The sequence below is a fragment of the Erinaceus europaeus genome, chromosome 1 (genome assembly GCF_950295315.1).
Source record: "Erinaceus europaeus chromosome 1, mEriEur2.1, whole genome shotgun sequence".
In the NCBI taxonomy this organism is placed as follows: Eukaryota; Metazoa; Chordata; class Mammalia; order Eulipotyphla; family Erinaceidae; genus Erinaceus; species Erinaceus europaeus.
This window is the reverse complement of record NC_080162.1, coordinates 30,034,849-30,058,326: the sequence shown is the minus strand read 5'-3', so window position 1 is coordinate 30,058,326 and position 23,478 is coordinate 30,034,849. Positions and strand designations below refer to the sequence as shown.

Here is a 23,478-nt window from a genome sequence, read left to right as displayed (position 1 = left end):
GTAGACTTGTTCCAGATCCCTTGCGTCGGGAATTGTTTCTTCAGGAACCACACAGGAATCAGGGAGCTGCAAATCCGCGCGTACCTCTTCCGGAGCGCGGCCGCGCCCAGTGGCGCCGGGCCTAACCCAGGCGCGCGCCCGACACGCTGCCCCTCCCGCTACGAGCGCGCGCGGGGCCTCCGCCCCATCCCCCGCCCGCTCGTTCCCCGCTGCACAGCCTCCGCCGTTCCCCGCCCCCTCGCCTCTGAGGCTATCTTTATCACTGCCTGACCAGAAGCCCTAAAGTTTGTGGTTTTTCGGCCCCCGCCGATGGACTGAAGCAGCCTATTCCAGGAGCGGGGGTTCCCTCCGTTCACGTAGCCGTGCTAGAGTAGGTTGGAGCAGGGAGCGGTCAGTTCTGCGAGACCAGGCGCGGCGGACAGCCCCGGGGCAGCGGCGGGGTCCTGGCTGGGGGAGGACTGGGTTGCGGCGGGCGGAACGGTGTCTCCTTCACTTCGCCCTCCAGCCGCGGCAGCCGCAGCTCTGTTGTAAACTCGCCGAGCGGCCTCAGCTTCGAGCGGAGCGGCGGCGGCGGCGGCGGCGGCAGCGGCACCCTTCAGGAGACCACCAGGTACCGCCGGTTCCGCCTCACCCCGACATGAGGGTCTAGGCCCCGGCGGCCAAGCTGGAGTCCGGAGACGGACTCGGGGTCGGCCCTGACTCCCTAAGATGGCCGCGCGGCCCCGCGGCCCCTCTCCCCTCTCAGTCTCATCCTCTCTGGCCCTCTGGCCCGCCTCTGACGCCCGCTGACCGCACTTCTTGTCCCTTCCGCAGATCACCTCTTCCCGCGGCCTCGCCATGGCGACCTACGGACAGTCCTGCCCGCGGCGTAAGTACAGCCCGGGTCCTCGCGGGACGGGGCGGTGGGAGCGGGGGACTCGGAGCCCATCAGCCCGAAAGCCGCAGTGCTCGCCCCCCACCCCCGCTCTCGCCGAGGTGTTGGATGTCGCGCCTTTCCGTGGCTTCTGCACTCTGCTTCCCCTGATTCTGCAGAGGAGGAGGGCCGGACCGCTAGATTTCATCCACGCAGAGTACACGGGGCGGCGGCGGCGGCGGGGAGGGGTTGGTTGGTTGATGGTTGCAGCCACTTTGAACTTTTGGATGTGTCTGGCCCCAGAGCAAGAAGTCTTTGTTTGTTGGACTAGGCCTTTGGAAGTTCGGATCTGTTACTTTCCTAGAGGAAGCGGTCACCCCCCTGTACCAGCGAGCGCAAGGTCATTACATGTGCTCCCGAGGCCGTGGGCGCGCCTGGTGGAATGAATGAGCCGCCGGGTGCGGAGCCGGCTCGTCGCAGGCTGCGCGGCGGTGGCTGCTGGCTGAGTGTCACGTTAACGCGTGGAAGCGCTGTTTGCAGATCCTTCTGTGAGCCACCGAGGGCTCTGCGTTTTCTAGTTCCAGTACTCAGATCCAAGTAGTATTTACTGTTCTCTTCCTACTCTAGAATGTTGATTCTGACCTAAGTGAGGCGATTGCCGGGTATGTGGCTTTTTCTTGGGTTTCTTTTTTTATGTGTTTCTTTTATGGTGGGACTTTGGAGCCTCAGGCAGGAGAGTCTGTTTGCATAACCATTATGCTACCTACCCTCCGCCATTGGGTTTCTTACTTGGTTAAACTCAGTGTAGTGAAATTTGGCAGCCAGATATGGATAATGTGTATGCATTTATTTGGTTGTTAGTCCAGTGCTAGGTGGTGACACTGTGGGCCTGGTATAAATTGAGGGGTAGAAAGTCTTTCTGTTTTGGAAGGTATTTTCCAGGCTCTTGTAATCACTTAGTAAGGTTATCCATTTCAGAAATAGGCCTTTGCTTGCCCTGCACCAGGTAAAAGTCTGGAAGTTGGGGGAGGGCCAGATGCATTTAAGTCTTGGGGCATCACAGTGGAGGAGGACCTAGGCTGGGGCTGAGAGTGCTTTTCAGAAAACTGAGTTTTTAAATTTTTTATATTTATTTTCCCTTTTTTTGCCTCATGTTGTTTTTCATTGTTGTAGCTATTATTGCCGTTGTTAGATAGGACTGAGAGAAATGGAGAGAGGAGGGGAAGACGGAGGAGGAAAGATAAACACCTGCAGACCTGCTTCACCGCCTGTGAAGCGACTCTCCTGCAGGTGGGAACTGGGGGCTTGAACCGGGATCCTTAGGCAGGTCCTTGCTCTCTGCACCACCTGAACTTAACCTGCTGCTCTACGGCCCGACTCCCAGAAAACTGAGTTTTATACATGCACCAAAAACTGTAAACCACTAATCCCAGTTAAAGTCGGCTTTTATTGGTGGTATGCCCTTCATGGATGTAGTTTCTTTAGATGGCTTCACTAAAATGTTCATTGTAGCTTTTACTAACAGGTTGGTCAGCTTCAATTTAAAGATTTAGCTGTGGGTTGTGGTCAGTGTTGTTTTTTGCACAGAAAGTAGGAGAAAAGGAAATTAACCCTGGAATATTTCTTCCAACCAGCAATGTGTATTCCTCCATCATATGCTGACCTTGGCAAAGCTGCCAGAGATATTTTCAACAAAGGATTTGGTAAGAACTTAATTTTCTTTCTTTTTTTTTTTTTTTTAAATCAGTGGTAAAATTGTGTGCTTAGATTGCTTAGGGGTGTTGAATGAAGGATTTCTTAAAATGTAAATATTTTGCTGCATTGGTTCTTAGATTTTAGATAAAATTTGTTAAAACTCTAGCAGTCCACATGCCCTTCAATTTTCCAACCTATAGTTAGTAATTTTACCTTTAAGATAAAAACAGCTATCTCTTTTTTCCTTCAGGTATTGCTTAGTCCTTGGTTGACTAGAGTGAAGTTATGTTTTTTCTGGTGGATGATTCCCAACGGTTATGAGTTTATTCAGATGAACTTGGGTTTTCTTGAAGATTTTGTTTCACAGTCCTTGCCTCCCTTAGGTTATTTTGCCAATCAGTTTAGATTCTTAATCCCACATAGGCATATTCCTTTGTTGTGACTGCTCTAAATGACTGTGCCCTAATATGCCATTGACTTTTTTTAAGGTATTATGACTTTTTTAATATTTTATTTTTGAGAGAGATGTAGATAGAGACACAGTAACACCAGTGCACTGCTCAGCTCTAGTTTATGGTGGTGCAGTGAATTGAACCTGGGACTTTGGAGTCTCAGGCATGAAAGTCTGTTTGCATAGCCATTATGCTATATCCCCCAACCCCATTGACTTAAGTTTAGACTCGTATTTACTTGATTTTCTTTCTTTTAAGAATTTATTTATTTATTCATGAGAAAGATAGGAGGAGAGAAAGAACCAGACATCACTCTGGTACATGTGCTGCCAGGGATCAAATTCAGGACCTCATGGTTGAGAATCCAGTGCTTTATCTACTGTGCCACATCCTGGACCACTTTACTTGATTTAAAACATATTTATTAAATAGAAACAGCCAGAAATTGATAAGGAAGGGGGAGATAGAGACACCTGCTGCCCTAGTTCACCACTCATGAAGCTTTCCCCCTACAGGTGGGGACTGGGAGATAGAACCCTAGTCCTCACACATTGTAACATGTGACTCAATCAGGTGCACCACCATCCGGTCGGTACCTTGAAGGCATTTCTGTGTACCAGATATATATTAAAACACTAGGCAAAGCTGTACAGAGATGTTCTGTCTTTTTCATTGATAATTTAAAGTTTATTTGATTACTCTGAATCTATACGCTTCCCTCCATGAATACATACAACTTTGTTTATGTTTGATAATTACTGGTATGCATCTTTTATACACATTCTTTTTTTATTTTCTACTTGAAGGTTTTGGGTTGGTGAAACTGGATGTGAAAACAAAGTCATGCAGTGGCGTGGTGAGTGGTAGATCTCTAATACATTTGGATGAGCCTTTGTCTTTTCTTACCCCTAAAATAATCTTAACTGATGCCTCCCCTTTTTACGTTACAGAGAAGATGAGAGTTAATTTTTTTTTAAGGATTTGTATGTAACTTGATTTATTTTGATTTTGGATATGACTTTCCATGTGGTCTTTTGCCATTTTACTTTACCGTGTATTTATATAATGAACTCAGGAAAGACACTGATCATGTGGTATTTTGTTCAAACTCCTAAGGATTATAAGCTTGAGGAGCCAGGTTGAGCACTTGACTTGAAGCATTAAGTCCTGAGTGAAATTCCCAATAAGATAACAGCAGTGGCCAGGTTCTGTCTCTTACTTATAAATATAAAAAAAGGGCGTGGTGGCACACCTGGTTAAGCACATATTACAGTGCGCAAGGGTGCAAGTTCAAGTCCATGGTCCCCACCTGCCGGGGGAAAGCTTCATAAATGGTGACGCCGTGCTGCTGCAAGTGTCTCCTCTATCTCCCCCTTCCCTCTCAATTTCTCTCTGTCTCTGTCCAATAATAAAATAATAATAATAAAATATTAAAAAATATTTTTATTGGGGGATTAATGTTTTACATCTGACAGTGAATACAATAGTTTGTACATGCATAACATTTCTCAGTTTTCCACATAACAATGCAACCCCCACTAGGTCTTCTATCATCCTTTTCCAGGACCTGTACTCCCCCAACCCCCCGACCCCAGAGTCTTTTACTTTGGTAAGATACACCTAAAAAATATTTTATAGTGGTCTGGGAGGTGATGCAGTGGATAAAGCATTGGATTCTCAACCATGAGATCTTGAGTTCAATCCCCGGAAGCACGTGTACCAGAGTGATGTCTGGTTCTTTCTTCCTATCTTTCTTGTGAATAAATAAATAAATTCTTTTAAAAAATAAGTCTTTTAAAAATATTTTATAAAGAAGGAATTTGTAACATTTTTTGCAACCCTTTTTAAAATTATTAACAATTCAGAGCCAGAAGAATAGATCACCATGTGTGTAGGGTCCCTGCTTTGTCTGGCACCCAGGTTTGAGTTCCAGTACCACATGGGAATGCCATAGCATGGGGTATGCTGAGTGAACAAGTGGGCCCACAGTGATAAAACCGTAAATGCATGGGGCCCCAGCTTAAAATAACAATTCTGGTCATTAAAGATACTCAGTAATTGTTGTGTGGGAGGTAGCACCGTGGATGTCCCCTAGTAATACTTTGGTCGTTCCCCCTATATCTATAAATCTTAAAAAATATATAGTCAGTGATTTTTTTTTTTTTTTTTTTTTTGCCATCAGGGTTATCACTAGAGCTGTGTCACTCATAGCGACCATTCCTCCATTTTTCTATTTCATATGACAGATAAATTGCGAAGGGAGGGGAAGATAAAGATATACACCTACAAGTCTTCACTGCTCATGAATTGTCCCCCCTGCAACGGGGGAGCAGGGGCTCTAAACTTGGTCCTTGCATGTGATATATGTCACTGTCTAGCCCAGCCCCCATGCTAATTGTGTTTTTATGAGGCACCAGCAGTGAACCCTGGACTATACATAACAATATTACTGAGTGACATCCCCAACCAATATCCATCCATTCTTTCTTTGCTTTTTTTTTTTTTTTAAACATTTTGTTTATTAATGAGAAAGATAGGTAGAGAGGAGGGAAAGAACCAGATACCACCCTAGTACATGTGCTGCTGGGGCTTGAACTCAGGACCTCATGCTTGAGAGTTCAGTGCTTTATCCACTGAGCCATCTCCCAGACCACCCATCCATTCTTCCTTCCTTCCATCTGTCCCCTCCTCCCTCTTTTTTGCCATAGGGTTAACTCTGGGACTTGGTGTATATATGAGTCTACCATTCTTGATCACTCATTTTTTGTCTTTCCGTCCACCCCTCCCCCCATAGAGACAGAACACTGGCAGCACTGCACCACATGTGAAACTTTCCCTTGCAGGTAGGGACCAGGAGCTTGAACCTGTGTCCTTGAACTTGGTGATGTGTGCACTTTACTGGTGAGCCACCACCTGCCCTCCCCCCTCCCCTGCTTTTAATTGTTTTATTAGGGAAATGATTTACAAAATACTTATCTCATGGGTACAACCTCTGCAGTTTTCTGTGGTGTGTTTCTGTACATCACTCCCACCACCAATGTAAGTCCACCATCCACTGGGTCTCTAGCAATTGATTTATCTATTTTGTTTTTTCGTTAACTATTAGAGACAGAGAAACTGGGAGGGGAAGGGGGTACAGCAGGAGAGAGAGACAGACACCTGCAGCACTGATTCACCACTCGTGAAGCTTCCCCCCTGCAGGTGGGGACCAGGGGCTTGAAACTGTCCTTGTACACTGTAATGTGTGTGCTTAACCAGTTGCTATGCCACCTCCTGGCCCGCTTTATCATTTTAAAATATTTTATTGACATATTAAAAGAGAGAACAAGAACACCACTTTGGGATTGAATTTGGGACCTCATGATTGACAATTCAAGATTCTAACCATTGTACTACTTACTACTGGTTTGTGTCCAATTTTTTTACTCTTTTTTAATTTTTTGAGGGAGAGACAGATACAGAGAGGTACCACAGCACCACTTCACAGTCTGCGGAGCTCCCTCTAATACTCTCTAGTACTCCCTCCTATTTGGTTCCAGGCCTCAGATCCAAGGCCTCATACACGGCAAGGTGTGCTCTCTACTAGGTGAGCTATCTCCCATTCTCTTTATACATAACCCCTTATATGAGTGTACTGATAATTTATGTAATGGTCATTGCATACTCTTCCTTTCTTGAAGGTTTTCATGAATGTCCTCATTGGGCTTTTTAATGACATTATAGTACATGAATATCTTTATCCCCCCACCCAACACACTCCCTTAGGGGGAGTAACGTAAAATTTAATTTGATATAATTCTTTTCTTTAATATATCTAATTTTTTAATTAAAATTTTTTTTAGGGGAGTCGGGCTGTAGCGCAGCGGGTTAAGCACAGGTGGCGCAAAGCACAAGGACCGGCATAAGGATCCCGGTTCGAACCCCGGCTCCCCACCTGCAGGGGAGTCGCTTCACAGGCGGTGAAGCAGGTCTGCAGGTGCCTATCTTTCTCTCCTCCTCTCTGTCTTCCTCTCCTCTCTCCATTTCTCTCTGTCCTATCCAACAATGACAACAACAATAATAACAACAAGGGCAACAAAAGGGAATAAATAAAACATTAAAAAAAAATTTTTTTTTAAACTTTATTTACTGGAGAGAGACAGCCAGAAATAGAGAGGGATGGGGAAGATAGGGAGGGAGAGAGACAAGAGAGACACCTGCAGCCTTGCTTCATCACTTGCAAAGCATTCCCCCTGCAGATGGGGACCGGGGTCTTAAACCCAGGTCCTTGTGCGATCAACCAGGTGCGCCACCACCTGGCTCCTTTTTTTTTTTTTTTTTTTTTTAATACCAGAGCACTGCTCAGCTCTGGCTTATAGTGGTACTGGGAGTTGAACCTGGGCTGGGACCTTTGGTGCTTCAGGCATGGGAGTCTCTTTGCGTAACCATTATGCTATCTACCCTCTTATATTTTTATTTTTAATTAGAACACTGTTTAGCACTGGCTTCTGGTTGGGGATTGTACTGGGGGTATTGGACCCTCAAGCACTAGTCTTTTTGCATGACCATAATGCTGCCTCCTCAATGTGGTGTAATTTTCCTTTATTAAAGGTTTAATTATGTGGTCCGGGAGGTGGCACAGTTGATAAAGCATTGGACTCTGAAGTAGGAGGTCCCAAGATCAATCCCCAGTAGCACATGTATCAGAGTGATGTCTGGTTTTATCTTTTTCATTAAAATCATAAATAAAGTCTTTTAAGAAATAAAGGTTTATTTTTATGAGACATCACTCCCTAGTCTGACTTGTGGTATTGCAAGGGATTGAACCTGAGCCCTTGCACACTGTAATGTGTGCTCTACCAGGTGCATCCACCACACAGCCCCATGTTCTGTTTTCTAAGTGGAAAATAATTGATCTTTTCTCCCACTGATTTTAAAAAGAAATCCTTACTTATTGGGTACCACAATTCCAGGTCCAAGTTCTCTTTTGTATTAGTTCAGATCATCTTTAGACTATGCTATCCAGTGGTCAGAATGTAATCATTAGCAGATAAATTGTAAATCAGGATTTCTTTTTTAAAATTTTTTATTGGATTAAAATTTTTATTGTTGTTACTGATGTTATCATTGTTGGATAGGACAGAGAGAAATGGAGAGAGGAGGCGGGGAAGACAGAGAGGGGGAGTGAAAGATAGACATCTGCACACCTGCTTCACCGATGTAAAGCAACTCCCCTGCAGGTGGGGAGTCGAGAGCTCGAACCAGGTTCCTTATGCCAGTCCTTGTGCTTTGCACCACCTGCTCTTAACCTGCTTTGCTACCTACCGCCCTGGGGGGGGATTAATGTTTTATAGTCGACAATGAGTACAATAGTTTGTACATGCATAACGTTTCTCAGTTTTTCCACATAACAATACAACGCCCACTACAGAATTTATTTCTTTTTTCTTTTGTTCAGCTCTGGCTTATGGTAGTGTGTGGGGGTGGGGTGGGGTGGTTGAACTTGGGCCTTTGGAGCATCAGGCATGAAAGATTAAAAAAATTTTTTAAATTATCTTTATTGGATAGAGACAGTCAGAAGTTGAGAGCGAAGGAAGAGGGTGATAGAGAAGGAGAGTAACAGACCAGCAGCCATGCTTCACCACTCTTGAAGCTTTTCCTCTGCAGGTGGAGACAGGGCTCAACCCTAGGTCTTTGCACACTGCAACATGTGGCTCAATCAGGTGCACCACCACCCAGGCCCAGATGAAAGTTTTTTTTTTTTTTTTTTACATAAGCATTAGGCTATCTCCTCTACTGTGTATACCAGAACTTGAAAGGTAACATTAGTATTTTGTTGTAGAAGCTTTCAGTTACCTGTTTCTCTGCTGAGCTCTGAAAGACTAGTGCATTTTTGCGTTATCTGTAGCAGAATTTAAATTTCACATTAGGTCTAAGGATTAATTTCAGATTAAGCCTTTTATTTGGTGTGCATTTAGAGGTTAACAATTTATATTGCTACAAAGTATGTTTATCTAATGGACTTCACACTGAGACTTTGTTAGTGAGAGAAAGAGAAGTGGGGCATCACTCACGTGATCTGTAACATTGGACATTGAACTTTCAATCTTTTTGTTGTTGACCCCCATCTTATCAGTCTAGAAATAGTAACTCTATTTTCTTATTTATTTTTAATTTATTCATGAGAAAGGCGAAGAGAGAGAGAGAGAAATAACCAGATATCACTCTCGTACATATGCTGCCAGGGATTGAACTCGGGGCCTCCTGCTTACGAGTTCAACACTATGCACTGCGCCACCGCCTGGACCACTTTCTATTTTTTATCTTTATTTTTCTTTTTGTTGCCCTTTTTTTTTATTGTTGTTATTGATGTCATCGTTAGATAGGAGAGAAATGGAGAGAGGAGGGGAAGACAGAGAGGGGAAAGAGAAAGATAGACACCTGGAGACCTGCTTTACCACTTGTGAAGCGACAACTCTGCCCTCTGCAGGTGGGGAGCCAGGGGCTCGAACTGGGATCCTTATGCCAGTCCTTGCACTTTACTCACAAGCCATGTGTTCTACTTTTTTTTTAAAATTTATTTCTTCATTGGGGAATTAATGTTTTACATTCAACAGTAAATACAATAGTTTGTACATGTATAACATTCCCCAACCATGTGTTCTACTTGCTGTGCCACCTCCTGTACCACTATTAGATTAGTCAAAAAAATTTAAAAAAAAATTTATTTTCCCTTTGTTGCCCTTGTTTTTTTCTTATTCTTGTAGTTACTGTTGTTGTTATTGTGGTCGTTGTTGTTAGGACAGAAAGAAATGGAGAGAGAAGGGGAAGACAAGAGAGAGGGAAAGAAAGACACCTGCAGACCTGCTTCACCACTTGTGAAGTGACTCTCCTGCAGGTGGGGAGCCAGTGGCTTGAACTGGGATCCTTATGCCAGTCCTTGCACTTTGTGCCATGTTCGCTTAACTTACAGCGCTACCGCCAGACTCCCCCACTATTAGATTATTTGTTTCTATTGATGTCGTGTTATACATAATGTAACTTATATTATGTACAGTCTAACCATTTGTAGAAAAAGTCTCCTGTAATTAATTCCTTTTTAATGAGAATGTCAAAAATAGTTGGAAAGGAATTAAGTCAAGCGACTACCTCAGGAAAACTGTTAAGAGGACTGGGGTGGTAGCACCAGCACGCTCATGTCTCAAGGTCAGGGCCCCAGGGAGAAACCCTGACACAACCATAAGCCAGATTGGAGCAGTGCTGGTTTATTATAAAGAAATGGTTTCTAGAATGAGATACTGTCATACAAATTTGGGGAGGAGGCTGGGTGGTGGTGGCACAGTTAGTTGTGTTACTGTACACTGGGATCCAGGTTCAAGCCCCTGGACCCCACTTGCGGGGGGGCAAACCTCACGGTGTGAGTCAGACCAGCAGGTGTTTCTCTTTTTTCATCCCTTTCTGTCTCCCCTCCACTCCCTAAATTTCTCTCTTTTACCATGTATGAGAGGGAAAAAAGGCTACCAGGAATGGTGGATTTGTAGTGCAGTGTAGTCCCAGTGATAACTTTGTTGGTCATTAAAAAAAAAGGAATCTAAAAAACTTGGGAAAAAAAAAAAAGGAATCTGAGGGGCTGGGAGTTGACAAACCTGGCTGAGCACACATGTTACAAAGGACCCAGGTTCATGCACTTGGAGTGAGGTAGTTTCATAAGTGATGAAGTGATGCTGCATATGTTATGTCTGTCTATTTGTCTCTCTGCCTCCAGGTCTCAGTGTCGAAACTATGAATCCATTGCTCCTGGCAGTCATTTTTCCCCACCTTATTGGGTAGGACAGAGGAATTGAGAGTGGGGGGGAGGATAGAAAGTAGAGAGAGACAGACACCTCCAGACCTGCTTCACCACTTGTGAAGGTTTCCCTTTGCAGGTGGGGAGCAGCGAGGCCTTGAGCCCAGATCCTCACGTGGGTTCTTGTACTCCATACTATGTGTGCTTAACTGGTGTGCCATCACCTGGTCCAAGTGTCTCTCTCCTCTAATGGAGCACACATGTACAAGGAGCCAAGATTGAGTCCATGACATCATATGGGAGCACCATCACAGGGGCAGTTTCACAAGTGTGGAGCAGTGCTGTGAAATCTGCCACTAACATTGGAATCATGCAGGCACAAATCCCCAGCAGCAAAACAAAAGAACTTTTCAGTGTTTAGAGATGAGTCAGCAGCTAGGGCAGCATGCCTTACTGTGCATGTGGACTCAGGTTCGAATCCCATCACCACATGGGAACACTGGACAGCCATGGGGATCTCCACAGGTAGTGATGTGGTACTGCATTGTCTCTTCCTGTTTCTGTCTGAAGTATAAAGAAGAAAAAAAGTCAAGTCAGGGAAGAGGGGAATTGTGTATATGCATGAGACCCTGGCGTAGTGAGAGAAAAGCAAAAGAATTTTCAGGAAACAATTTGTAATAGAATATCCTTATTGTGGGGAGTCAGGCTGTAGCGCAGCGGGTTAAGTGCAGGTGGCGCAAAGCGCAAGGACCAGCATAAGGATCCCTGTTTGAGCTCCCGGCTCCCCACCTGCAGGAGGGTTGCTTCACAAGCGGTGAAGCAGGTCTGCAGGTGTCTATCTTTGTCTTCCCCCTCTCTGTCTTCCCTTCCTCTCCGTTTCTCTCTGTCCTATCCAACAGTGACGACATCAATAATAACTACAACAATAAAACAACAAGGGCAACAAAAGGGAGTTAAAAAATATCCTTATTGTAAATTCTGATGGGATTTGTGGTTAATTGTTCTGGCTTATTTAATGTTTTATTCAGTACCAGGCAGGTTATATGCCATGTCAATACAAGTATTTTTCTCCTCCCTCTGCCCCTACTGATTCTTTTCCATTAATTTTTTTATTGGGTGATTAATGGTTTACAGCAGGCAATAAAATACAGTAGTTTGTACATGCATAACATTTCCCAGTTTTCCACTTAACAATTAAACCCCCACTAGGTCCTCCTGCCATCATGATCCAGGACCTGAAACCTCCCCCTACCCCAGAGTCTTACTTTGGTGCATCCTTGTGTTTTTAAATAGTTATATGTATTTATTGCCAATAGTGCTGTTTCTGGGGCTCAGTGCCTGCACAACTCCACCAATCCTGGTGGCCCTTTCCTTTTCTGGAAAGAAGTGGAGAAAGAGAAGGTGAGAAAGACAGATAACTTGCAGCACTGCTCTACCAATCTTGACACTTCCCCCTTGAAAGGTGGGTTGCAGGGGCTTGAGCCCTGGGTCTTTGTGCATGGTGTGTGTGTGTGAGTAAGCCACAGTCTGCTCTCCTCCTCCTGATTTTTGAATCTCAAATAAAAATGTAGTTAGGAATTCCAGCACAGGAAGACCCTTGTTCCCACCTCCTGACTGGGTACCATTCTGTTTGGGAATAATAGACCCATAAACCTAGTGAATCCCACTTTGGCTGCAGTTTTCTTATTTCCAGTCCTCACACCATACTTTGGTTGGAAATGGTTAAATGAGGTGACTTTTAGTAACTGTAGACATCATAGTAGTTGAGTCTACGTGTATTTGAAGTATGAAATCACTTAGTATTAGTCTAGTGGGTTTTGGCTGTTTTAGGTTTTAATAACTTAAATGAATTTTATGAGTAAGCAACTAAGTTACTTTTCTGTCAGTTATTCTTTTTTTTTTTTTTCTGGTGTTGTTGGATGGGACCTAGGGCTTGCATATACTCACAGCTCAACTTCCCTGGTCCTTTTTTTGAGAAAGTTCTAGAGTGGATTCTTCTAGACTTACAATAATATTCATAAAGCTGTTTATTATTTTATTAGGAATTTTCAACATCTGGTTCATCTAATACAGATACTGGTAAAGTTACTGGGACCTTGGAGACCAAATATAAATGGTGTGAGTATGGTCTGACTTTCACAGAAAAATGGAACACTGATAACACTCTGGGAACAGAAATTGCCATTGAAGACCAGGTAACATTTGAAGATGTACTTTAGTATTACTTGTATTTTTATTTTTCAAGAAGAAAATAAAGCTGAATACACATTCTCTTTCTTTCAAAATAGATTTGCCAAGGTTTAAAATTGACATTTGATACCACCTTTTCACCAAACACGGGGTAAGTATAGACACAGACACTATTAGCTTTTGGAAATTTAAAAGTGTTGAGCTCTAACATGGCACCCAGCCTGCTCCTCCAGCACACACCCTGAACTAGTAGGAACCACTTTCTAGGGATTCCTGTTCTAGGGGCCAGAGTACCTGCAACACCTGGATCTCTGACCTTGACACAGGCCACTAGGACGCCTAGGTGGAGGCAGCCACCCAGCTTCACCAATGTACTTTGTAGTACCTTCTTGAACCCAGGGAAAACCCAGTGCAGGGTCTCAATGAGCACCTGGCCTGCCAGTGGCCACCCTAGTCCCCAGCACAGGAGTCCCCTGGAAAGTGGCCCCTGCTCTCCACACCCATCCTGATGGAGGCCATTTGGTTCTGGGGTGTTATACCCTAAAGCCTAGTGAATCCCATGTCAGCTATGGTTCTCCTATGTACAGTCCTCAAACCAGGAGAAATGTACATTTACTGTTTGATAGCTTACTCAGGTGCCTTGTGAATTTTCTGTTTGGGGTGCATGAGCACTACTGTAGTAGCTTATTTTGTGTCTCTAACTTGGGTAATTAACATTTCTTAGAGGCTTTTACAGTCTAATTATCTCATGATCTTAAATTTTGAACCCCCCCCCCCCTTAACCATTGGGAATATCTTTCTACTTCTCTTACTATATAATTACATTGTTGTTCATTTAAATTTGTTTTGTGCCATCTGTAGAAGTTATTAATAAGTTTTTCTCACTGGCATCAGTTTTAAGTTAGTTTGTTCTTTTTCCAGAAAGAAAAGTGGTAAAATCAAGTCTTCTTACAAGAGAGAGTGTATAAACCTCGGTTGTGATGTTGACTTCGATTTTGCTGGACCTGCAATCCATGGTTCAGCTGTCTTTGGTTATGAGGGCTGGCTTGCTGGTTACCAAATGACCTTTGACAGTGCTAAATCAAAGTTGACAAGGAATAACTTTGCAGTAGGCTACCGGACTGGGGACTTCCAGCTACACACTAATGTGTGAGTATTTCTTTTCTGGGATATTCTGCACCTTAGAATCTTATTTTATACTCCTCTAGGTACATCCCAAAGGATTTCTAACAAAAACTTCCTTGGACATTTCTAAGGTACCCCTCAAGTTCTCATTGACTGTCACGAGTCTCTTTCATTTCTGGGGGGGGAAAAGTTCTTATAATGTTACAACCTAGATTTTAATTTTGTTAATGTTTTGGTATTTTTTTTTTAATATTTATTTATTTATTCCCTTTTGTTACCCTTGTTGTTTTATTGTTGTAGCTATTGTTGTTGTCGTTGTTGGATAGGACAGAAAGAAATGGAGAGAGGAGGGGAAGACAGAGAGGAGGAGAGAAAGATAGACACCTGCAGACCTGCTTCACTGCCTGTGAAGCGACTCCTCTGCAGGTGGGGAGCCGGGGTTCGAACCGGGATCCTTATGCCAGTCCTTGTGCTTTGCGCCACCTGCGCTTAACCCGCTGCGCTACAGCCCGACTCCCCAGTGTTTTGGTATTTTTATAAATGTCTGTTTATAAGACATTCATTGGGAGGTTTAATAGTCCTTTTTAAATTTTTTATTATCTTTATTGGATAGAGGCAGCTAGAAATCAAGAGGGGAGGCAGAGAGAGAGAGACTTGCAGCACTGCATCATCACTTGTGAAGCTTTCCCTCTTCAGGTAGGGACTGGGGGCTTGAACTTGGGTCCTTGCATACTGTAGTGTGTGTGCTCAGCCAGGTGCGCCACCAGCATGCCCCCTAATAATCCTTTCTATTTAGTACATTTTGGTCATTTTTCCTTAGTATGTATCTACAGTGTGATTGTTAGTGACTACTTGTTAATTCCACTTAGATAGATGTACCATTATTTTTCAAACAGCTGAGTAGTATTTCATTGTGTCAATATACCACTTCCCCCCCCAGAGCACTGATCAGCTCTGGCTTATGGTGGTGCGGGGAATGAACCTGGGACTTTGGAGCCTCAAGCATGAGAGTCTCTTTGCATAACCACTATGGTATCTACCCCTACCCACCACTTTTTTTTTTTAAGCCACTCATCTGTTGTTGGACATATGAGTTACTTCCAGGTTTCAGTGATTACAGGTTGTGCTGCTATGAACATAGGTGTACACAGATCTCTTTTGATAGGTGTTTGTTTCCTTTGGGTACATTTCTAGGAGAGAAATTGCTGGGTCATAGGGTAGGTCCACTTCTGGTGTTCTGAGAAGTCTCCAGATTGTTTCCCACAGGGTTGTACCAGTTTATACGCCCCCCAGCAGAGCAGAAGTGACCTTTTTATCTATATTCTCCCCAACATTTGTTGTTACTGTCCTTTCTAACCTGTGACATTCTTATCGGTGTATATTTTTTACTGCCACCAGAGCTATTGCTGAGGCTTGGTGTCTGCACAATGAATCTGTTGCTCCTGGCAGTCAATTTTTTCCTCCCTTTATTTGATAGAGACAGAAATTGAGAGCAGAGGAGGAGGGGGAAGGGAGAGGGACACCTGCAGTGCTTCTTCACCTCTCATGAAGCTTTCCCTCCGATGGGTGGGGGGAGCAGGAGCTTAAACACGGGTCCTTGGTCATGATAATATGTGTGCTTACCTGGGTGCACCAATGCCCGGCTCCCTTGATGTAGCATTACTTATTTGACCATTTCTTGTTTTTGAATGTAGGTTGGGGAAAAGCATTAAAGAAATGTATTTATTTTACCAGAGCACTGCTCAGCTCTGGTTTATAGTGGTGTGAGGACTTGAACCTGGGACTTGGAGCCTCAGGCATAAAAGTTCCTTTGCATAACCATTATGCTATCTACTCCCATCCCCAAAAAAGGTTTATTAATGAGAAATGGGGTGGTCCAGGAGTTGGGACAGTGATAAAGCTTTGGACCCTCAAGCACAAGGTCCTGAGTTCAATCCCCGACAGCACGTGTACTAGAGTAATGTGTGATTCTTTCTTTCTTCCTATCATTCTTCATGAATAAATAAAATCTTTTAAAAGAACTCTTAAATTAAAAAAAAAAAAGGGGAGAATTATAGCTTTGCTGTGACAGCATGCCATGCTTGGGATTAAACTTGAGGTCTCATCTAGTACTTTATAAAAAGTATATGCAATCTCCTGGGGCTTTGGAAGAGTCTTTTGTAAAACTCATTTTTTACTGGAATGCTAAAGACTCCTGTGAGCAGTAGCTTCCCTGCCAGCTGTGGTTTATAGTGGTGCTGAGGATTGAACTTAGGACCTCAGAGCTTAGGCATAAGAGTCTGTATAACCATTATAATATCTCCCTTCTTGAGTAACAGTTTTTATTAAAATGTAGTGTTAGAGTATTAACTTAGTACTTCATTTTTAGATTTTTATTCTAAATTTACTAATTTACATTATCTTTCAGCAATGATGGGACAGAATTTGGAGGATCAATTTATCAGAAAGTATGTGAAGATCTTGACACTTCAGTAAACCTTGCTTGGACTTCAGGAACCAACTGTACTCGCTTTGGCATTGCAGCTAAGTATCAGTTGGATCCCACTGCTTCCATTTCTGTGAGTATCAGTTTGGATTGAGGATGGGAGTTTCAGTTGTGAGATGCAATCTGTGGATATATTGGATTTTGTTAAATTTGAACTGATTTTTGAACAGTGCCGTTTACAGACAGATTGGAATTAAAACTTAGAATGCTTTGTTTATTTATTGCTACCACCTGTATGATAAATCTACCACTCCCAGCAGCCTCTCTTTCTTAATAGAGACAAAGAAATAAGGAAAGGTTGATAGAGGGAGAGACAGGTGGTGCACTTCATTGAGCAAACACATTACAGTGCTCAAGTACCAGGGTTCGAGACTCTAGTCCTCACCTTTGGGGGCAGGTATGCTTCATGAATGGGGAAGTAGTGCTGCCAGTGTCTCCCTTCCCTCTCAGTTTCTGTCTTTATCCAAAACTGTATAGAAAGAGAAAGGGAGAGTCATACCTGCAGCACTACTGGCTGGTGGCGACTGGGGGCTTGAAAACCCAGGTCCTTGCACATCTATTGTGTGTACTCTGTTGGGTGTGCCACTGCTTAGCTCTGATGTTGCTTATTTCTATGAAGACAGTGTTAGTGTCTCCAGGACTGGTGAAATAGCTCACTTAGAAACAACTTTGAGCCCGGCCTCTACCACATTAAAAGAAGCTGTGTCTCCCTTTGCCCCTTTTAAAAAAAAAAAAAAAGACTTCCATTTTGATCTGAGTTCCAAGTGGTATGTATACATACCATTTCACAGGTGAAGAAACCAAACTTTTGGGAAGGGAAAGGACTATAGGCTACAGGTATTTTGATTTTCCAATTGTCTAAAATGACCTGTTAATCCTACTTTGCCCAGGACTATCCCAGTCCCATCTTTAGTAGTGAAAATTCTGCACCCCACAGATGCTCCTTGATCCTATGAAGGATTTTCTGAATCAAATTGCCACTTTAGTTCTGTCCTTAGCCTAAAGCAATTTCTTCCTTTGGCCATAGTGGCTGGGGGTGGGGGGAGCTGGCTCTAATTTCAGACAGATCAGCAACTGTTCTGTCATTTATTGCTTATAGGTTAGGGACTGCCTGTACTGGGAATGAATGAAAATTAAGCCTTTCATGCAAGTCACTTCTGTTACATAAGGTGACCATATAATTTCTGAGGATACTAAGTTTTGATAATTTAGGCACTTTGATTTCTAGCCCCATTATCTTCTCTTAGCATAATTATAATAGAATAAGGAGCAACCAGAATGCTTTTCCAGTTGGCAAGGTGGTGATTTATTTTTGTTATTTCTCTTTGTATTCTAGCAATGAGAGCAGGATTCAGAAATATACTACTCTGGTATAGTTATATCACTAGTCTCTTGTAGTTGCTAGTCATATGTCTCTGCCACCACAGGTATAATGTCTGCATAAGATGCAGCTCTCTTTTGTACTATAAAATGGGAAGTAACTTGGGACTTGTATGTCACTGAGTGATCCCTGGGAATTAACTAAAATAGCTAGTATTTCCCACCTATGTCAAACTTGTTTCCTAATAAAAAAGCGTATTCCAAAGCATTGTTTGATGAACCACCAGTTTCATTATTGATTTCTATTTAAAAAATAACAGAAACTTGTATCTAATTGTTGGAGGTTTTTAACATTAGCAGGGTATTTCTTTTTTTTAAGATTTTTTAATGTTTTTATTTATTGTATAGAGACAGAAATTGAGAGAGGATGATAGAGAGGAAGAGAGACAGAGACACCTGCAGCCCTGCTTCACCACTCGTGAAGCTTTCCCCATGCAGGTGGGGACCAGGGGCTTAAACCTGGATCCTTGCATGCGCACTGTAATATGTGCACTTAACCAAGTACGCCACCGCCTGGCCCCTAGCAGGGTATTTCATAGGTAGTTCACATTGTCATTGTGACTTCTGAACTCTTGGTTGTAGCATTAAATTTATACAAGTGCCACTCATCTGACAACATTTCTTTGTTTGGATTAGGATTTTTATGGTGTTAAACATCAGATCATTTCTACATCTGTTTTGAATCCAAATATGGTTTATTACTTTTTTTTTTCCTCCAGGGTTATTGCTGGGCTCAGTGCCTGCACCATGAGTCCACTGCTCCTGGAGGCCATTTTCCCCCCTTTTTTGTTGCCCTTGTTGTTGTAGCCTAGTTGTGGTTATCATTATTACCATTGTTGTTGATGTTATCATTGTTGGATAGGACAGAGAGAAATAGAGAGAGGAGGGGAAGACAGAGAGGGGGAGAGAAAGATAGACACCTGCAGACCTGCTTCACCACCTGTGAAGCGACTCCCTTGCAGGTGGGGAGCTGGGAGCTTGAACTGGGATCCTTACACCGGTCCCTGCGCTTAACCCACTGTGCTACCACCCGACCCCCCCTTTTTTTTAACTATTACACTCAAAATGCTGGGGAGCAGCTTTGCCTGGGGTAGGTACCCCGGCTCCTGGAGGTCAAGTGAGTTTTGCTCCAAGCAGAGTATAGCTTAGTGGTGTTAAGGTTGTTTTATCAGTGAGAGGAGGAGGAGGGAGAGGAGAGAACCAGAGCATCACTTTCGTATGTTGTGATATCTTACTTTAGTGTTTCTTCTAGGTACTGGAATCAATGATTAAGCCCTAAAAGTGTAGGTGCTAAAGAGAGAGCTCACCAGGTGGGGTGTGCCTGTGTACATGACCTAGGCTAGAGTGCCCTGGTAGTAGGGAAGCTCTGGTGCTGTGATGTCTCTCCCTTCCCTTTGTGTTTCTCTCTGAATGAAAAAAAGGTAGCCTAGGAGTAGTGAATTAGTGCATGCTGAAAACAAACAAACAAACAAAACCCCAACAACTAAAATCACAGAATTATGCAAGGAGAGCAGGATATCCTGGGTTGCTAAGTGATACCTCACTTGAAGCTTGTCTAGTTATGTCCATGATCATAATGGAAGATGAGAGACCTTGAGAGGTATTTTTTAGTTGATTTGGTTATCATTTGGAGGCTTTAAAAAATATATGTAACATTTTTTGTGGCTTTTATATTTCATTTTAGGCAAAAGTTAACAACTCTAGTTTAATCGGAGTGGGCTACACTCAGACTCTGAGGCCTGGTAAGTATTCCTGACAGAGTACGTTTACTTCAATAATATTTTGAAATTAATTAAAACTGTGATGGGGAGGATATTATTTTTTAAATGTACTTATAGAGACAGAGGAAATGGGAGGGTGGAGCACTGCTTTTATTTTGGTCTCCAGGGTTATCACTGGGGCTCAGTGCCTGCACTACGAATCCACTGCTCCTAGAGGCCATTTCCCCCCCTTTGTTGCCCTTGTTATTATTGTTATTGCTATCTTGTTGTTGGATAGGACAGAAAAATCTAGAGAGGAGGGGAAGACAGAGGGGGAGAGAAAGATACTTGCAGACCTGCTTCACTGCCTGTGAAGCGACCCCACACCCCCCCCCCCCCCCCCGCCGCCGGTGGGGAGTCAGGAGCTTGAACCGGGATCCTTGAGCTGTTCATTGGTAATTTGTGCCATGTGCGGTTAACCCCTTGCACTACTGCCCGGCCCCTGCAGCACTGCTTCTTTTGGGAAGCTTCTCCCCTGCAGGTAGGGAGGGATCAGGAGTTAGAACCTTTGTCCTTGCTCATGTGCTTATCCAGATGCACCACTACCTGGCTCCACAGTTTTTTATTTCCTTTTTCCCCTAGACTGTAAGCTAAATTCTACTTACCATGAAACTCAAGTGCTTTGGCATGGTCTGCAGAATAAGTCTCCCGGACTGCATAAGCACAGCACCATTGTGACACCTAAGAAAGTTAACAGAAATTATTATTTTCTTTTTTTACACACACCAGAGCACTGCTCAGCTCTGGCTTATGGTGGTGCAGGGGATTGAACCTGGGACTTTGGAGCCTCAGGCACAAGTGTCTCTGCATAACTATTATACTATCTACCCCTGCCCTATGTTGTTATTTAATACTCACTCCCTATTCCCTTCATTTGTATCTGACACGTCTGTGTCGGGCTAGCTTCACAGGCAGGAGAGAGAGACAACCAGGACTCATGGTTGAGTGCTACGCAGTTCAGTCTTTATTTTTGTGGAATGCAGAGCAATCTAAGCTATCTCTAATCACAATCTTGTCTTTATATATCCTGAGGTGGAAGAGTCAGGTCCAAAGAGGATGTACGTAGGATAGGGGGTGGCGAGAAGGAAAGATTGCAAAACAGTGAGGATTAAACCAATGCCCTGGAGGCAGGGTGGTGCTTAGTTAGCAGTGGTTATGTAACTAGAATAGTGTTAAGCATGGGGGATTAAACCAATGAAACAGAAGGGGTCTTAGAAGCAGAATTTAGAAGCATACCAACATGTCTGATATATTTTATGTTTTATTTTATTGCTACTAGGGTTATCAGTGGGGGTGCAGTGCTTATACCAGAATCCACAGCTCCTTGTGGCCATTCTGGTCCCCCCCCCCCCCCCCCCCTTATTTGATAGCATTGTGAGAGCAGGGGGAAGATAGAGAAGAGAGAGGTACCTACTGCACTGCCAGGTAGGGATCAGGGACTTGAACCTACAACCTTGCACATAATATGTGTGCTCTACCTTCTGGTCTGCACCTTCTAATTCTTAGTTCTCCAAAGCTCACTTATCACCTGAGTTGTTCAAGCTATACTCTTTTTTTTTTTTTTTTAATAGTTTACTCATTTATTAATGAGAGGGGTAGGAAAGAGAGAGAACCAGACGTCACTTTGGTACATGTGCTGTCAGGGATCAAACTCAGGAACCGCATGCTTGAGAGTCCAGTGTTGTATCCATTGAGCCACTTCCTGGACCACTATACTTTTTTTTTTAAAACCAGAGCACTGCTCAGACCTGGCTCATCAAGGTGCCAGGAGTTGAACCTCGGACTTCAGAGCCATAGGCCTGAAAGCTTTTACATAACCATTATCTCTTACATCCTCAATCTATACTACTCTTTAGAGGTTTATTAGCATGAGAGAAAGTGCCAGAGCATATCATACACTTAGAGGTAGCTTCTCTGTCTCTCTCTCTTTTCCTTATCAGAGGACCGATTGATCAGCATTGGCTTGTGGTAGTAGGAGATTGAACCTGGGACTTTGGAGCCTCAGGCATGACAGTCTGTTTGCATAACCATTAATATCTGCCCTTGCTTTTTCTCCCCCCCACCCCCGTCCAGGGTTATCACTGGGGCTTGGTGCCTGCATTATGAATTCACTACTTCTGGTGGCCATTTTTCACTTTTATTGAATAGCACAGAGATAAATTCAGAGGACAGAGGGAGATAGAGAGGAAGAGAGACACCTGCAGACCTGCTTCACCACTTGTGAAGTGACTCTTGTGCAGGTGGGGAGCTGGGGGCTTGAACTGGGATCCTTGCGCAGGTCCCTGTGCTTAACCTGGTGCACCACAAGTGAAGTAGAGCTGCAGGTGTCTGTCTGTCTCCCTACCCTCTCAATTTCTGTCTCCAATAATAAAAATTAAAAATCATTAGTACTTAATATGTAGTCTATATTTAGATTTCCCCACTTGTATCCAATATGTCAATTGTAGTTTTTTGTTTTCAGTATCTAGAATTATTATTGCCTGGCCTCTCTTATTTATTTTTAAATTTATTCCTTATTGATGTCATCGTTGGATAGGACAGAGAGAAATGGAGGGGGTGGCAGACAGAGAAGGGGAGAGAAAGACACCTGCATACCTGCTTTACCACCTGCAGGTAGGGAGCCTGGGGCTCGAACTGGGATCCTGGTCCTTGGGGGTCTTTGCGTGCGCCACATGCGCTTAACCCATGTGCTGCCACCTGACTCCTGCCTGGTCTCTTTTAGACTGTAGTACATGATTGTTGTTTTCTAAAGTACCTTGAATTTTAGAAATTTTCTTAATTTTTAGGAATTTTTCTAAAGCATCTTGAATTTTAGAAATTTTCGGGAGGAGGGAAGGAGGGCTCATCTCCATGGCTTCACGCTCACTTTCTCAGATGGTCACAGGGCAGAGGGGCAAGACATAGCACTGAAGCTTCCTCTAGTGCAGTGGGCTCTACAGTTTACAGTTGAACCTGGGCTGCACTGCACTCTTTTGTGTCCACGTGAACTCTTTTGCTACCCCCATCAGACATTTTTAAACTCTGTGACCTGATATTCAGGACTACCCAGGTTGGTGGCAGCTAAATCCCATATACTCCCGTGTGCCCTCTGGTGGCCAACACAGTCAGATCTGGCAGGCTAAGGAAAAGTGGCTGTAGGCTGATTATTAGAAAACTCACTGGTGCACCTGATTGAACACACATACACCATCTGCCTGGATTCGGGTTCAAGCCCCTGCTCCCCACTTGCAGGATGATTCATGAATGGTAAGGCAGGCCTACAAGTGTCTTTCTCTTTACCCTTCTACCTACCCCTCCTCTCAATCTCACTACCCTATCAAAAAATAAAATAGACTCTTGGAGAGGTATTGGAGACATAAGATGGTTGTCTTTATTTACAGGTGTGAAACTTACACTGTCTGCCCTGGTAGATGGGAAGAGCATCAATGCTGGAGGCCACAAACTTGGGCTTGCTCTGGAATTGGAGGCTTAATCCAGCTGGAAGAAACTTCTGGGAATGGACATCAGAAGATTTGGCCTTAATATATTTCCAGTGTGACCAGCAGACTACCCCCATTCCCTCCCCAAGGTGATCAAAACAAAGGATGATTTAAACAAGAGCTGTATTTTAAATATTTAGACAGTTACTTGTTAGCTGGTTTCTAGTTGAATTGGTTATCTATCTAGTTACCAATACTGCAGTCATGCAGTCACCTATACATTATTTAAATGTATTTAACTGTTAAATGAGCTGTCCACCAATAATGAAATAGACCTTTATGAAAACCGTGCAA

General features: G+C 43.6%; 1 protein-coding gene across 1 annotated transcript; it reads left to right on the top strand.

Moving 5' to 3' along the window:
- Positions 1-447: 447 nt before the first annotated feature.
- VDAC2 (voltage dependent anion channel 2) lies at positions 448-23,478 on the top strand. Its single transcript, XM_007539359.3, is given in 12 exon segments — positions 448-610; positions 814-868; positions 2,488-2,556; positions 3,807-3,856; positions 12,808-12,960; positions 13,054-13,106; positions 13,877-14,104; positions 16,488-16,638; positions 19,630-19,687; positions 23,086-23,159; positions 23,161-23,256; positions 23,258-23,478. Coding segments are annotated over 11 exon segments (999 nt in total). The 5' UTR covers positions 448-610; positions 814-837; the 3' UTR covers positions 23,294-23,478.